This window comes from Malaclemys terrapin, chromosome 3, assembly GCF_027887155.1.
Source record: "Malaclemys terrapin pileata isolate rMalTer1 chromosome 3, rMalTer1.hap1, whole genome shotgun sequence".
In the NCBI taxonomy this organism is placed as follows: Eukaryota; Metazoa; Chordata; order Testudines; family Emydidae; genus Malaclemys; species Malaclemys terrapin.
In genome coordinates this window covers 51,339,120-51,354,376 of record NC_071507.1, presented here as the reverse complement: position 1 = coordinate 51,354,376, position 15,257 = coordinate 51,339,120, and the positions used below count along the sequence as shown (strand labels likewise).

Genomic DNA, 15,257 nt, shown 5'->3' with positions numbered 1-15,257 from the left:
TAGGAAAGAAGCCAGTGAACGTGAGGACAGGAGGGACCAACGTGAGGACAGGAGGGATGCTCCAGATGAGAGGTGGCGGCAGGAAGATCAGAGGAGGCAGGATGCAACACTGGGGCTGCTGCGTGAGCAAACAGACATGATCCAGCATCTGGTGGAGCTTCAGGAACTGCAGCAGGATAACAGAGTGCCGCTATAGCCCCTGCATATCCTCCCCATGTTCCATAGCCTCCTCACGCAGACGTGTAAGAACGCAGGGGGGACATTCTGTGTCCATGTCCATATCACGCTTGTCGCTGTGCTGCCATCGCCGCAACCTCCTCGCCTCGTTTTCTGGTCCTGGGTCAGCATAAACTGCACGAGAACGCGCGAGGTGTTTACAATGTTCATGACTGCTGTCTTGAGCTGAGCGGGCTCCATACTTGCCGTGGTATGGAGTCTGCAGTGTTCACCCAGGAAAAAAGGCGCGAAATGGTTGTCTGCCGTTGCTTTCATGGAGGGAGGGGTGAGGCTGTACCCAGAACCACCTGCGACAATGTTTTTTGCCCCATCAGGCACTGGGATCTCAACCCAGAATTCCAATGGGTGGGGAAGACTGCGGGAACTATGGGATAGCTATGGGATAACTACGCACAGTGCAATGTTCCAGAAATCGACGCTAGCCCCGGTACATGGACGCACATTGCCAAATTAATGTGCTTAGTGTGGCCGCATACATTCGACTTTATACAATCTGTTTCCAAAATTCGAATTATATAAGTTCGGATTAATCCCGTAGCGTAGACACACCCAGTGAAGCTTATGCTTCAGTATTTTGCTGGATTAAGGCCTTGACAGGCAATGTTATGTTATGCCCAATGGTGCAAGTTAATGATTGCCTCCGATGAGATTGTTGGGCACTCAGCCCATCACATTACCATCCCCCACACATGGGGTGAAATCTTGAGACCCTCCCCCCCAATGAAGTTAATGGGAGTTTTGCCATTGACTTCTATGGGGGGCAGAATTTCATCCATGGATAATAATAAACTGTTTTTTATGTACACAATAAAAATGCATTAATGCTCAGTGTAACAGTTGCAACAAGTGATACATATATTGGCTCAGAGATATGCAGAACCCCCAAGCAAACACTTAGCAATGTCTAAAAGAAAATAAGTTTTTACAAGAACTTGTCTTTTTCCCCTAGTTTTACTGCTAATTTTAAACATAATTGTTTCCATTGTCATTCCATTTTTATTTTTTCCATCAACACTTATTTGGCTAGAGAGTATGGATGTCAATGCCAGGTGAATGGAATATGCAAGCGTGTGAATATTACACACGTGCTGTTAAAATGTGGCTGATTTTTTTCTTTGTAACTATTTTGCTGGTAATGAGACAGTGAAGTAAAAACAAAAAAGTTACTGCTATTTACTGTGCTATATCTACAAGATTATTTCTGCCACAGCATGAAATGTGCAAAACATTGTATAATAGAAGCGTCTCTTTCACAAACAGCAAAATGGAATTGAATTGTCCTGGGAAGATGGTAATTTCCTGCTTTGCCAATGGAATGAAAGAGCAAAACTTTCATGTCTCCCTGTTAAAAATTAAAACAAAACAAACAAGCAAAACTATTAATGAGATTTACTGAAAGAAAAAGTACCAGAAACAGACTGACCGCAAAAGGTTCAGTTATGATTCAGAAAGAACATGCCACCAGGATATAAATTTTACCATCCAAAACCATAGGCCTTTGTACTTTCCATGCTTAGAAGATTTGATTCATAACCACTGACAAAATATAAAAGTGTTTTTCCCTCATAATATATTTGCAGTTACTGTTCACTTTGGGCTAAGTCTTAGTCACATAGCATTCAGTTGTTTCTTTTGAATCAGATCTACGTGTCTAGGTAATGGTATTTTATCTTCTTTTACATGAAGGGAGCCTTAGGAAATAAAATTCGACCCTGATCTCACTTAAGTCAATGGGTAATTTGCTACTGACTTTAATGGGGGCAAAAGCAGGCCCTAAAACACAACAGGTATACAGTTAGGTTAAAAAAAAAAAAAACAGCAGAAGAAAAATTCTTCTCGGATACACAGGACTAGTTGTTCAGCTGGAGTAAATCAGCATGACTCACCAGCTGAAGATCTGCCCCACAGTTTTTAATATAATAGAGAGATAACACTCCCAGCCAAATATTATTTATAAAGTTTCACAGAAGTAAAGCATTCACACTAAATCCTGCTGACACTTTTTATGTCTCTTGATTATAGTATCTCTGCTGAACAAAAATAAATCCATTGTAGAAAGAAGTGATAGTTTTAATATACTTGGTGAAATGAATAGTATGTACTACTTGGACACATTTTTGGCCAGAATTAATGTTTGTGATTAGATAGTCTAATCCTGCTTCCATCTAACATCTTAGAAGAAAAAATAGCAGTGTCTCAAATACTTAAAACCAGATACATTTTTAAACAGACCATATTTACATGCAACAAAAATCAAGTTGGTTTTACCCCATGAATGTCTGAATTACTTAAAAGTAAACTTATAGAGTACCAATAAACTACTACTTGCTCTGCCTATTTCATCCTCTAATTAATTATGAACTATGTACATGTAATAAATAATAATTGATTTAAACCTCTGATTAAAATTAATTTCTAATGATACCAAAGATGTATTATATTTTTATAGTAAGATATTACAGAAAGGATCACTAAGTGAACAGTAACAGTAATAATGTTTCTGTTATCAGTGGCAGTATTCTCTCTCTGTGTGTTTTGACAAAAGCAGTGATAAATCTATTTGTAATGGGACTTTATTACTTTCATGGCTAAGATTCATTTACTTCCCCTGTTCCTGCCTTGACAACACACACAGGCATATTCTAGCTAATTTATCTGGATAAAAACTTCTCAGAAATTAAAACACATATTGAATGTAATCCTATGAAACTGGTTCCAGGCTTTTGCACTCTGCAGGGAGACATAATGGTATGTATGTAAGCGATCCCAATTGAGGTTTGTGAAATGTTTAAACAAAATTAACTTACCTTCTTGTAGGCACACAGGTTTATCGCTTGGTTTCCAGCTCAAGGAGCCATTAAAATGTCTCACACAAATCTTTTTCGAAGGACCCTTAAGCCTGTATCCTTCTTGACAGTGAAGCCGGACTACAGCACTTTCAAAGAAAACACCTGCACTGGGTGTCTTGTAGCCATGTTCAGGGACTCCAGGATCAACACAAGCATGGAGGTCATCAAATCCTATGTGAACAAACATGCAAGTCAATTATGTTCATTTATTACTCAAATAATTGCAGTCTTCCTTTTTCTAGGATTCACCATGTTGACAGGCTCTGGAGAACAGCGACAGCCAGTGGAGGATAGTGACACAACAATCACCCACTGCAAGTCCTGTAGCGAACGGGAGCCCCTAAGCCTCCTACTAATGCCTGTCAGCAAGCTCATCACTAGGGGCATTCTAGGGCACCCTGTCCCCACTGGAAATGACTCACCCCCAATCTCCAGTAGGAAATTCCAGGTGCTGAGGTACTTTGCCCCTTCTCATAGCTCCAGCCTATTGAGCTAGAAGTAGAAGCGATGTCAGCCTAGCCACTCAATATCTAATCAAAGTCAATAAAGACCTGACCCACATGTCTGCAGGGAACAAAGCAGGTAACGTATCTGTAGCTCATCACAGGAGCTGGGGGACCAGAGTGATTTGGAAGAGCCAAAAGAAAGCAGGGAGGAAGAAACAGAAAAAGAGAAGGGGGGAGGGAATGGGAAGGGAGAGTGAAAGGGAAAGCATAGAGGGTATGAAGTCTAGCTGCGATCCAAGGAATCAGGTGCCAGTCTAGGAGCTGAGCTGGTTGGGGGCAGGATGGGCATTCTGGGGAATGTCAGTACATAGGAAAAAGTGACTTTCTATGTTGGGTAAATGAGATCCCACAATGAAGCTGGCTTGTGGGTCAGTTCACATACTGGTAAAATCCTGGTTGAGGACCACTAGCAGGAGTTAACACCAGGAGGAATTACGTTAAGACATTTGCTTTCAGAGAACTAACTAACCAACAAACAGCCAGGAATCACATTTTTAAAATGAGCGTCTAGCACTTTTTCAAGCTCACTACAACGTATGCAGAGTCTTACACTTTTTTGCCCCCCCCCCCTTTTTTTTTCTGAAAAACAACTAAGGTTTAGTGTTGTACTGAATATGTACAGCATATTGAAGAAGCAAACAGCTCTGCAACAAGATCAGCAGGGGGGCAATCAGCCAATGGGAGGGATGCTTGGAAAAAATTGAAAACCATCAAACTACAGATTTAATGTTTTGATTTTAAAAGAAACGTATTGTAGGGCCTCAGTAATTTCCTGCCTCAAGTGCCTCCACTGTAGTGTCAGTCCAGGCTCCATGGCTGCTCTGAACTCCACCAGCTGATCACACCCCCAGGAGCCACTCCCCTACTCCCAACAGACCCCATCTGCCAGGGGCTGCAGGAGGAATTGCTCTACTAGGTCTATACCCTTGGGGTTCTCCTGTGCCATGAGGAACCCCAGCTAGAGCGATGCAGCCAGTCTCCATTTCCTTTGCATTGCTGGAGAAGCACAAAGGGAGCAGCACAGGCCACAGACTCACCCTACATATTCCCATTCCCGGTTAGATGAAGCTCGTCCTGAGCATCAAAGAGTCACAGGAGCTTAAGTCTCATCTGTGATGATACTGCGAAACAAATCCCCAATACACACAGTACAGACATCATACAACTCAGGACCTACTGCACAAAATACACATGCCTCCACCACTTTAACAAATGCGACGATCGTGCAGCCATGGATTCATTACACTGGTGGGGTTATATACCCCTCATACAAGTCTTAGGAGGAGTGAGGGCATGGCAGGCTCAGGGGAGGGGGTAGGAAGGGGTGGAGTGGGGGCAGGACCTGGGACAGAGCCAGGGGTTGAGCCGTGAGCACCCCCTGACACATTGGAAAGTTGGCGCCTGTAGTTCCAGCCCCAGAGTCAGTGCCTATACAAGGAGCCACATATTAACTTCTGAAGAGCCGCATGTGGCCTCTATCTTAACCTATGTCCACCCCTCAGACACAATTTGTGTGTGAAGACTGTGCACACACTGCAATTTCCAGGAGGGAACTGGAACAGCAAGGAGAAGGTGGTATTATATTCCCTGAAACTTTCCCAAAAACCCCTGCTTCAAAGTGTTTCCCACAAGCTACAAGTAATACAGGCAGTATAGTCCACTTGCTGCTCTACAATATTTCAGGTTTCTTGTCAGTGGAGAAAGGAAGGGTCGGGGAATGGTACAGGGAGGAAACACTCAGACTGGTTACCTATGCAATACAGAACAGGAGTACTTGTGGCACCTTAGAGACTAACAAATTTATTTGAGCATAAGCTTTCGTGGGCTACAACCCACTTCTTCGGATGCATAGAATACAGTAATTTATCTTGCAGTAGTTAAAAAAAAGATGATAAAAGCTGAACTCACAATTCTTTTCAGTAATTCCCCAAAATAGCCACAGCAGATTTGGGACAAACCTTGGCCCCACCTACATCAGAGGGAAGTTACTTACATGTAATTCTGCTTTTTAAAAATATGGAGCCAGATCCCAGTTAGCATTCAGGTCCCTTTATGCTGCTTCAAAGACACAAAGGGAGGTAGAAAACTGGTTTAAAACAGCAAAGCCAGTTCAATGCCACTTCTTCCTGCCTCCTCGCCCCACACAGGGAAACAGGGAAGGAAGGCAGGCTCTGATTGGAGTGCATCACATTCTGTGGAGTCCCCCCCCTTCACATCATGGCCCTAGGGGGCCATTACAAACTGCTACAAGTTAGAGCAACTCTAAGGCTACTTTGTGTTTTGACAAAGCTGCCCAGAAAGAGACGGTGTAACCCTCCTTTCCACCCCACCGCACCCCCACCCCCCGCACCAGATATACCAAGTATGTTCCAGGGCAGTTGAAGATTTAGCCCATTATCATGAGTAATTCTCAAAACAAACCTGGTACAAAACCCAAAAGTGAGAATCCAATAAAGAAAAATAGGAGTGTGTCTGGTATCTTTGACTGGACTAGGATTTGACCCTTTCTCTCTTTTCATAACTTCATTTATAGTCTGGAAAACGCTGTCTGAATTTGAGATTCATTGCATTTCCCTACATTTTTATGAAGGAATTAACCTCAGGAGTGATTTTACAGGGGGATGGTATATTATGCAGTGGTTGCTTTGAGAATTATGGATGTTTTTGTAAATCATGTTTGTGACGGTTTCATAATCATATCACTATGATGAATATGGGGTGCAGAGTGTCAGAATGTCAAGCTGTTTTCTGAAATTTCTTTAAAAAGTCCAAGTAATGACTGTCCTTTATCATGGGTATAACATTGGGGTCATCTTATGCTGATTTCATTACAGCAAATTTACTCTAGATATTTTCTCTGCTCCCACTCTGCCCCTTCAGCCAAGGCCCTGCCCTTGCTCCGGTTCTTCCTGTCCCCGCTCTGCCCTCCTCCACTGAGACCCTGCCCTCACTCTGCCCCCTCCTCCCTACATTTCCAAAATTTGCCAAAAATTTCCCACTTGGCATCCCAGACTAATTAGTTAAGCTTCATTCTATGCTGTTGTATAGAAGGAGCACAAATGTATGTCTCTGATACAATATATAACGTTCCAATATTTCATGTCTTTTTTCCTCTTACTATATTGTGTCACTTTTTCATCTAAGCTAACCTATTAATAACAGCCACTGTGAAATTACTCTGTCCCATCATAAAAATGAAATGAACACCAATCTCATCATATGGAATCAACATCTTTGCTTTGTGACAGGTTTAAATAAATGTGTTAGTCTCCAAGGTGCCACAAGTACTACTAGTTATTTTATCTTTGCCTTGATCACTTTAGAGTATGATGAAACCGGGCACGAGTTTTCAGCATGAACCAAAAGATAAATCTTTGAAAAGAACGACAAAGATGCTCCAAGTATGAAAAACAATTATTTTGGTTATAACAGAAAAGTCTTAGATACACTCTGCGCTGCTAGCCAGTAGAGTAAAAATCACTTCAGAACCAGGGATGGCTTCATTCCTTTGCAAACTGTTAGATGAGTCCCTGGAGAGGAAAGGAATATAACCTTTATTTTGTTTACTGGAGTTTTTCTTGCTATGTTGAACTGGCTGTGACCCACCATCATAGGGGGAAAAACTGCAATGTCCAATACTTATTATATGATTGTAAGATGCAGAGCCAGATTCTGATCTCAATTACCTCAGGGTATCTCCACTAGTTATTTGGGAAATCCAAAGGATAAACAGTAAAGTTGCATCATCAATAATGATGTTAAATGTTGTTACTATTCTGATTTAAACCCACAGAAGTAAAGACCGCAGAATTAAGAATGAAATTCTACCCACCCTTCACTATCAGGATCAAAACTCCATCCTTTATCCAACTTGTTAGGTCTATGTACTGATGCACCTCTGGGCCTATCTTGTAGAGTTATGTGTAATAACTAGGGCTGTCAATGGATAAAAAAATAATTGCAATTAATCATGCTATTAAACAATAAAAGAATACCATTTATTTAAATTTTTTGGATGTTTTCTACATTTTCAAATATATTGATTTCAATTACAACAGAACACAAACTGTACAGTGCTCACTTTATTTTTTATTGCAAATATTTGCACTGTATAAAACAAAAGAAATAGTATTTTTCAATCCACCTGATACAGTACTGTAGTGCAATCTCTTTATCATAAAAATTGAATTTACAAATGCAGATTTATGTACCAAAAAATAACTGCATTAAAAAATAAATCAATGTAAAACTTTAGAACCTACAAGTCCACTCAGTCCAACTTCAGCCAATCACTCAGACAAACAAGTTTGGTTACCATTTGCAGGAGATAATGCTTCCTGGTTCTTGTTTACAATGTCATCTGAAAGTGAGAACAGGCATTCTCATGGCACTGTTGTAGCTAGCATTGCAATATATTTACGTGCCAGATGCGCTAAAGATTCATATCTCCCTTCATGCTTCAACCACCATTCCAGGGGATGTGTGTCCATGCTGCTGACGGGTTCTGCTCAATAATGATCCAGAGCAAAGCCGACCGATGCATGTTCATTTTCATCATCTGAGTCAGATGCCACCAGCAAAAGGTTGATTTTCTTTTTTGGTGGTTTGGATTCTGTAGTTCCGCATCTGAGTGTTGCTCTTTTAAGACTTCGGAAAGCATGCTTCACACCTTGTCCCTCTCAGATTTTGGAAGGCACTTCAGATTCTTAAACCTTGGGACTAGTGCTTAGCTATTTTTAGAAATCTCACATTGGTATCTTGTGTTTTGTCAAATCTGCTGTGAAAGCGTTCTTAAATGAACACCATCCAAGATGGCTATAACATGAAATATATGGCAGAACGCAGGTAAAACAGAACAGGAGACATACAATTCTCCCCCAAGGAGTTCAGTCACAAATTTAATTAAGACTTTTTTTTTTTAAATGAGCATCATCAGCATGCAAGCATGTCCTCTGAAATGGTGGCCAAAGCATGAAGTAGCATACAAATGTTTAGCACATCTGGCACATAAATACCTTGCAATGTTGGTTACAAAAGTGCCATGCAAATACCTATTCTCACTTTCAGGTGACATTGTAAATAAGAAGCAGCATCTCCCATAAATGTAAATAAACTTGTCTGTCTTAGCGATTGGCTGAAAAAGAAGTAGGACTGAGTGGACTTGTAGGCTCTAAAGTTTTACATTGTTTTGTTTTTGAGTGCAGTTATGAAACAAAAAAAAATCTACATTTGTAAGTTACTCTGTCATGATAAATAGATTGCACTGCATTACTTGTATGAGGGGAACTGAAAAGTACTATCTCTTTATCATTTTTATAGTGCAAATAATTGTAATAAAAATAAAGTGAGCACTATACACTTCATATTCTGTATTGTAATGGACATCAATATATTTGAAAATGTAGAAAAGCACCCAAAATATTTAATAAATTTCAATTGGCATTCTGTTGTTTAACAGTGCAATTAATCATGGTTAATTGTTTGAGTTAATCAGGTGAGTTCACTGTGATTAACCGAGAGCCCTAGTAATAACACATTCTGCTGTAGCTCAGGAGTGAGGAAGTTACGTGGCAGCAATAAGACGTGTCCCTGATGCAGAAGGGGTTTTTGCTATAGGCTCTATTTTACTACTGGACCAAACTGTGGTCATAGAGATATAGCAGTTCTCCCAACATGGATAAGACAGCATGTTCGAGAGAGCATTTTATTCAGGTTCATTCTATCTAAATTACTTTTGTATTGTCAGTGTAAAAATATGATGAAAAATCAATCAGAAGACTAAAAAGCAGGGCTCTGTTTTGGGTAGATAATGAACCATTATAATCCATTTGAAATGACTGTACTACTGAAATTCTACATTTTAAATTGTTTGTTATATAATGAATCATTTTGTTCATGATGAAAAGCCTGAAAAATCAGAAGCCAATTATCTCTCAGAAGTCTGGAGGTTTCCAAACCAAGTTCAATTTTGAACCAGAATTTTAGATACCCACAAAATTGCTCACCTTCTGGAAATCCCTCTGCCAGATATTGTCAGGACACCTCAGAGTAGGTTTTGCTCCATGTTTTAAAGCTTTTTATAGGGCCAACCCTAATAAAACCCTCCTTAACATAGGCATCTCTATTCACGGGCAATTGCTTCCTAATGCAGACTTTAATGAGGCCTGTAAAAATGGCAGATTACTCCTTGATAAAAATAAATGTAGCACATGTCCCCACAGGAGTAAACTATTAGGATATCCTGGGACATTTAATCTAGGATTGTCAACAGTCCCTTATCACAATAATATTATTAGGGCTGTCGATTAATCACTGTTAACTCATGCGATTAACTCAAAAAATTAATCGCGATTAATCCCAGTTTTAATCACCCGGTTAAACAATAGAATACCAATGGAAATTTATTAAATATTTTGGATGTTTTTCTACATTTTCATATATATTGTATTTGGTGTTGTAATTGAAAGCAAGGTGTATATTTTTTTTATTACAAATATTTTCACTGTAAAAATGATAAACAAAAGAAATAGTATTTTTCAATTCATCTCATACAAGTACTGTAGTGCAATCTCTTTGTTGTGAAAGTACAATTTACAAATGTGGATTTTTTTGTTACATAACTGCGCTCAAAAACAAAACAATGTGAAACTTCAGAGCCTACAAGTCCCCTCAGTCCTATTTCTTGTTCAGCCAATCGCTAAGACAAACAATTTTGTTTATATTTACAGGAGATAATGCTGCCCTCTTATTTACAATGTCACCAAAAAGTGAGAACAGGCATTTGCATGGCACTCTTGTAGTTGGCATTGCACGGTATTTACGTGTCAGATATGCTAAACATTCATATGCCCTTTCATGCGTCGGCCACCATTCCAGAGGACGTGCTTCCATAGTGATGACGCTCACTAACAAAATAATGCATTAATTACATTTGTGACTGAACTCCTTGGGGGAGAATTGTATGTCCCCTGCTCTGTTTTACCCACATTCTGCCATATATATTTCATATTATAGGAGTCTTGGATGATGACCCAGCATATGTTGTTCGTTTTAAGAACACTTTTACTGCAGATTTCACAAAACGCAAAGAAGGTAGCTATGTGAGATTTGTAAAGATGGGTCGAGCGCTGTAGATAAGGTTTAAGAATCTGAGGTGCCTTCCAAAATCGGAGAGGTATGAGGTGTGGAGCATGCTTTCAGAAGTCTTAAAAGAGTAACACTCCAATACAGAAACTACAGAACCCAAACCACCAAAAAAGAAAATCAATCTTCTGCTGGTGGCCTCTGACTCAGATGATGAAAATAAACATGTGTCGGTCCACACTGCTCTGGATCATTATTGAGCAGAACCAGTCATCATCATGGATGCATGTCCCCTGGAATGGTGGTTGAAGCATGAAGGGACACATGAACCTTTAGTGCATCTGGCACGTAAATATCTTGTGACGCCGGCTACAGCAGTGCCATGCGAACGCCTGTTGACATTGTAAATAAGAAGTTGGCAGCATTATCTCCTGCAAATGTAAACAAACTTGTTTGTCTGAGCAATTGGCTGAACAAGAAGTAGGACTGAGTGGATTTGCTGGCTCTAAAATTTTACATTGTTTTATTTTTGAATGTAGGGTTATTGTGGTAAACAATTCTACATCCGTAAATTCAACTTTCATGATAAAGACTTTGCACTACAGTACTTGCATGAGGTGAATTGAAAAATACTATTTCTTTGTTTTTTACAGTGCAAATACTTGTAATCAAAAATAAATATAAATTGAGCACTGTACACTTTGTATTGTGTTATAATTGAAATTAATATATTTGAAAATGTAGAAAACCAAAAATATTTAAATAAATGGTATTCTCTTATTGTTTAACCGTGCGATTAAACTAAATTTTTTAATTGTGTAATTAATTGCAATTAATTTTTTAATCGCTTGACAGCCCTAAATATTATTTTATCTCTGTACAAGCTGCTGAGTGCTGCATAAAGCAGAAATAAATACCCCTTGTGAATGTGAGTACTGCTTGTTATTATTGATGATGATGATGATGATGATGATGATGATAATGATAATATGGGGAGAAGAGGTGGGATGGGTTGCTAAGAAAACAGTTCCTTATTCTTGAAATATAATGTTGGCAACCCTAATTTTATCTCAACTGATGGGAACATTCCAGGTAGCACCCAAGTACTCGCTTAAGTTTGGGAGCAAAATCAAGAATAAATCTGTGATCAAAGAAAATTATTTTCAACATGGCTGAATTTTAGATAAGACCTACAATGTCAGATGTCTAAAGAATGTTTCCTCACACTTCATCTCATCCTTCTTTTCTGAATGTTCCTTTCTGCATGCACCCTTCCTCATCTGGTTTCTTCCATCTTCTCCCTGGCAATTCTATGAGCTGCTGTTCCATTCTGACAGGACCACAGACATGCAGGGCTAGAAAGCATGAGAAGCTACAACACCGGCAAAAAGCCCATAGTGCACAAAACAAGTCTGCCAGGGACTGCTGACATGCAGCCCAGTGATTAAACTGAACAGGTGAGAAGGGTGAAAGGATACACTGGCAGTATGTCAGCTCCTGCATAGGAGAAAATGGTGGAGGTGCATGAGGGAGTACTTCTGCCTTTAGTTACTAGGGTTCACAACTTAGGGATGATTTTAGACGCTGTCATAACTATAAAGGGAAGGGTAACAGCCCTCCTGTGTACAATACTATAAAATCCCTCCTGGCCAGAGACATCAAAATCCTTTTACCTGTAAAGGGTTAAGAAGCTCAGGTAACCTGGCTGACACCTGACCCAAAGAACCAATAAGGGGACAAGGTACTTTCAAATCTTGGTGGGGGGAAGGCTTTTGTTTGTGCTCTTTGTTTTGGGGGAGTTTGCTCTTGGGACTCAGAGGGACCAGACATCAATCCAGGTTCTCCAAATCTTTCTGAACAAGTCTCTCATATTTCAAACTTGTAAGTAAACAGCCAGGCAAGGCGTGTTAGTTTTATCTTTGTTTTCTCAACTTGTAAATGTACCTTTTACTAGGGTGTTTACCTCTGTTTGCTGTAACTTTGAACCTAAGGCTAGAGGGGGTTCCTCTGGGCTCTTTAAGTTTGATTACCCTGTAAAGTTATTTTCCATCCTGATTTTACAGAGATGATTTTTACCCTTTTCTTTAATTAAAAGCCTTCTTTTTAAGAACCTGATTGATTTTTCCTTGTTTTTAGATCCAAGGGGGTTGGATCTTGATCCACCAGGAGTTGGTGGGAGAAAGGAGGGGGAATGGTTAATTTCTCCTTGTTTTAAGATCCAAAGGGTTTAGATCTGTACTCACCAGGGAATTGGTGAAGAGACTCTCAAGGCTACCCAGGGAAGGGAATTAGCACATTGGGAGTGGTGGCAGCGGACCAGATCTAAGCTGGTAGTTAAGCTTAGAAGTTTTCATGCAGGCCCCCACATCTGTACCCTAAAGTTCAGAGTGGGGAATGAGCCTTGACAGACGCCTAGTTGCTGTTTGCGGACAGCATGACAGCATTAACTCAGTCTGCTTTTTACCACCTGCCCTGGCTAATAGGCTATGCCCTTTCCCGTCAGATGCAAATCTTGTCACTGGTACCCATGCTTTTTTACCTTCAGGTTGGCCTACCGTAAGGTGCTCTGCATTACACCTTAATACTGCAGTACACTCTAAAAGCATTCATAGAATGCAGCTGGTGCAGACTGTAATTGCTCCTTTACTGCGAGGGGCACCCACAACACCTTAAATGGTCTGTGATCAGCTTACCTGAGGGATTACCTCTGTCCCCAGGCCACACTGCCACAGCTGCAATCAACAGGGACACCCAAGCTGGATTCTCCCTCATTACAAAATAGAAGGAGCAGCTGGCAGGATGTTCTCTGAGAGAGCTTTCTGGGACACAGAGAGCAGTCCTAGCCCCAGTCTGACAGCCTCTGTGCTGTTCAGGGGGATGAAGTCTCAGGGAAGGAGATCATGAAGTCAGAGCGGAGGGAAATGATTCCATAGTTGGGACCCTCCTTCCAGATGATGTCATGATAGCCTCTCGCACTGCGGATACCTCTTTGGGAGAGGGAACTCCAGTTATTAGGAAGAGACAGGTGATAGCATGGGGGATTCAATTATTAGAAACAGATAGCTAGGTTTGTGATAACCGGGAGAACGGCATGGTGAATTGCCTGCCAGGTGCGAAGGTTGCAGATCTCGCAAGACATCTAGATAGATTTATGGGCAGTGCTAGGGAGGAGCCAGGGATCATGGTACATGTAGTTACCAATGACATAGGAAAAGGCAGGATAGAGGTACTGGAAGCCAAATTTAGGCTACTATGTAAGAGATTAAAGTCCAGGACCTCCATGGTAGCATTCTCTGAAATGCTTCCAGTTCCACATGCAGGCCAGTTAAACAGGCAGAACTGCAAGGTTTCAATGAGTGGATGAAACAATTGTGCTGGGAAGAGGAATTTAGTTTATTAGGAACTGGGAAACCTTATGGGAAAGGAAGCGCCTATACAGGAAAGATGGGCTCCACCTAAACCAAAATGGAACTAGGTTGCTGGCATGTAAAATTAAAGAGGTTGTACAGCAGTTTTTAAACTAAAGGCTGGGGTAAAGCTAACAGGTGTGAAGGAGCCCAAAGTTTGGATCAGACACCCCTAAGAGGAGGATTTATTAAAGGGGATTCTCTATATCCTAGTAAAGAAGACAGAAGTTAATGAAGTACAGGCAGAAAATTAAGAGAAAGTCAAATGAAAAAGAGTCCTACTCAATTGTATCACATGAAGACAGACAACTAAATATTGGCAAATTTTATAAATGGTTGTATACAAAGGCCAGAAGGACTAGAGACCACTGGCTTAATACAATGTGGCAGTTCCTAAAGGTTCATAGGCAAAGAGAACCCTCTCTCAAGTATACCTAGACAATCGTAGATCCCCACCTATGTGACAAGATGACTCTGTTAGGGTACAATTTAATTTAAACAGTTTTCAAGAAACATTTTACCCCCTCAAAAACGATTCCACAAAGGGTGAATAGGGGCAGAAAGAAGGCTCCTGTCTCAAAAACTACCCTCTATAGTGAAGGACATCTGTGTGTTTGAAACTGTATAAATAATAAGATAAATTAAGGCCAGTATCGTCAATCAACTCTGCACAGGAGCAGGGGTCCACCCAAGCAAAATTTGTTGCAGGACCAGGTCCTAAATCTTGTCAGTTTATCTGCTATTTATATTTTTGTCTGCATTTTATGAAATCTGAGGGATGAAGTGACAGCTAGGTCAGAAACTGTCAAATCCAAATATGCAGATTTCAAGTGGATTCACATACATATCAGGTCCAATTCAGACAATCATCATCAAATCTGTAATTTACGTATATGGCCAAAACAAAATTTTAAAAGATGCATTTGTTTCTTCCTGGAGCAGTGTGTTTATTCTTAAAGAGCATCAGTTTGTCTCCCTAATCATAAATTCCTCCTACAACTGAAGTATATATATGCCTCTTTACAAATAAGCCAATTCATTTATAATGCAAGAGGCATTTATTGTTTCCAGCCTCTTTTTGTTTTTTAAAGCTGACAAGTTTGACTGCATAATTTATTAATCCCTATGAAACAACAAATGTTACACGCTACTGTGCAATTCTCTGAACTTTGCAT

The 15,257-nt window shown here is 40.3% G+C and overlaps 1 protein-coding gene across 2 annotated transcripts in view; it reads right to left on the bottom strand.

Moving 5' to 3' along the window:
• The window catches only part of SUSD4 (sushi domain containing 4), a 114,228-nt gene that overhangs the window by 49,313 nt on the left and 49,658 nt on the right, over positions 1 to 15,257 (bottom strand). For both annotated transcript variants that reach the window (XM_054023607.1, XM_054023608.1), the window contains exon 3: positions 3,045 to 3,257. In XM_054023607.1, the coding sequence (XP_053879582.1) occupies positions 3,045 to 3,257 (213 nt within the window). The remainder of the gene's footprint in view (positions 1 to 3,044; positions 3,258 to 15,257) is intronic.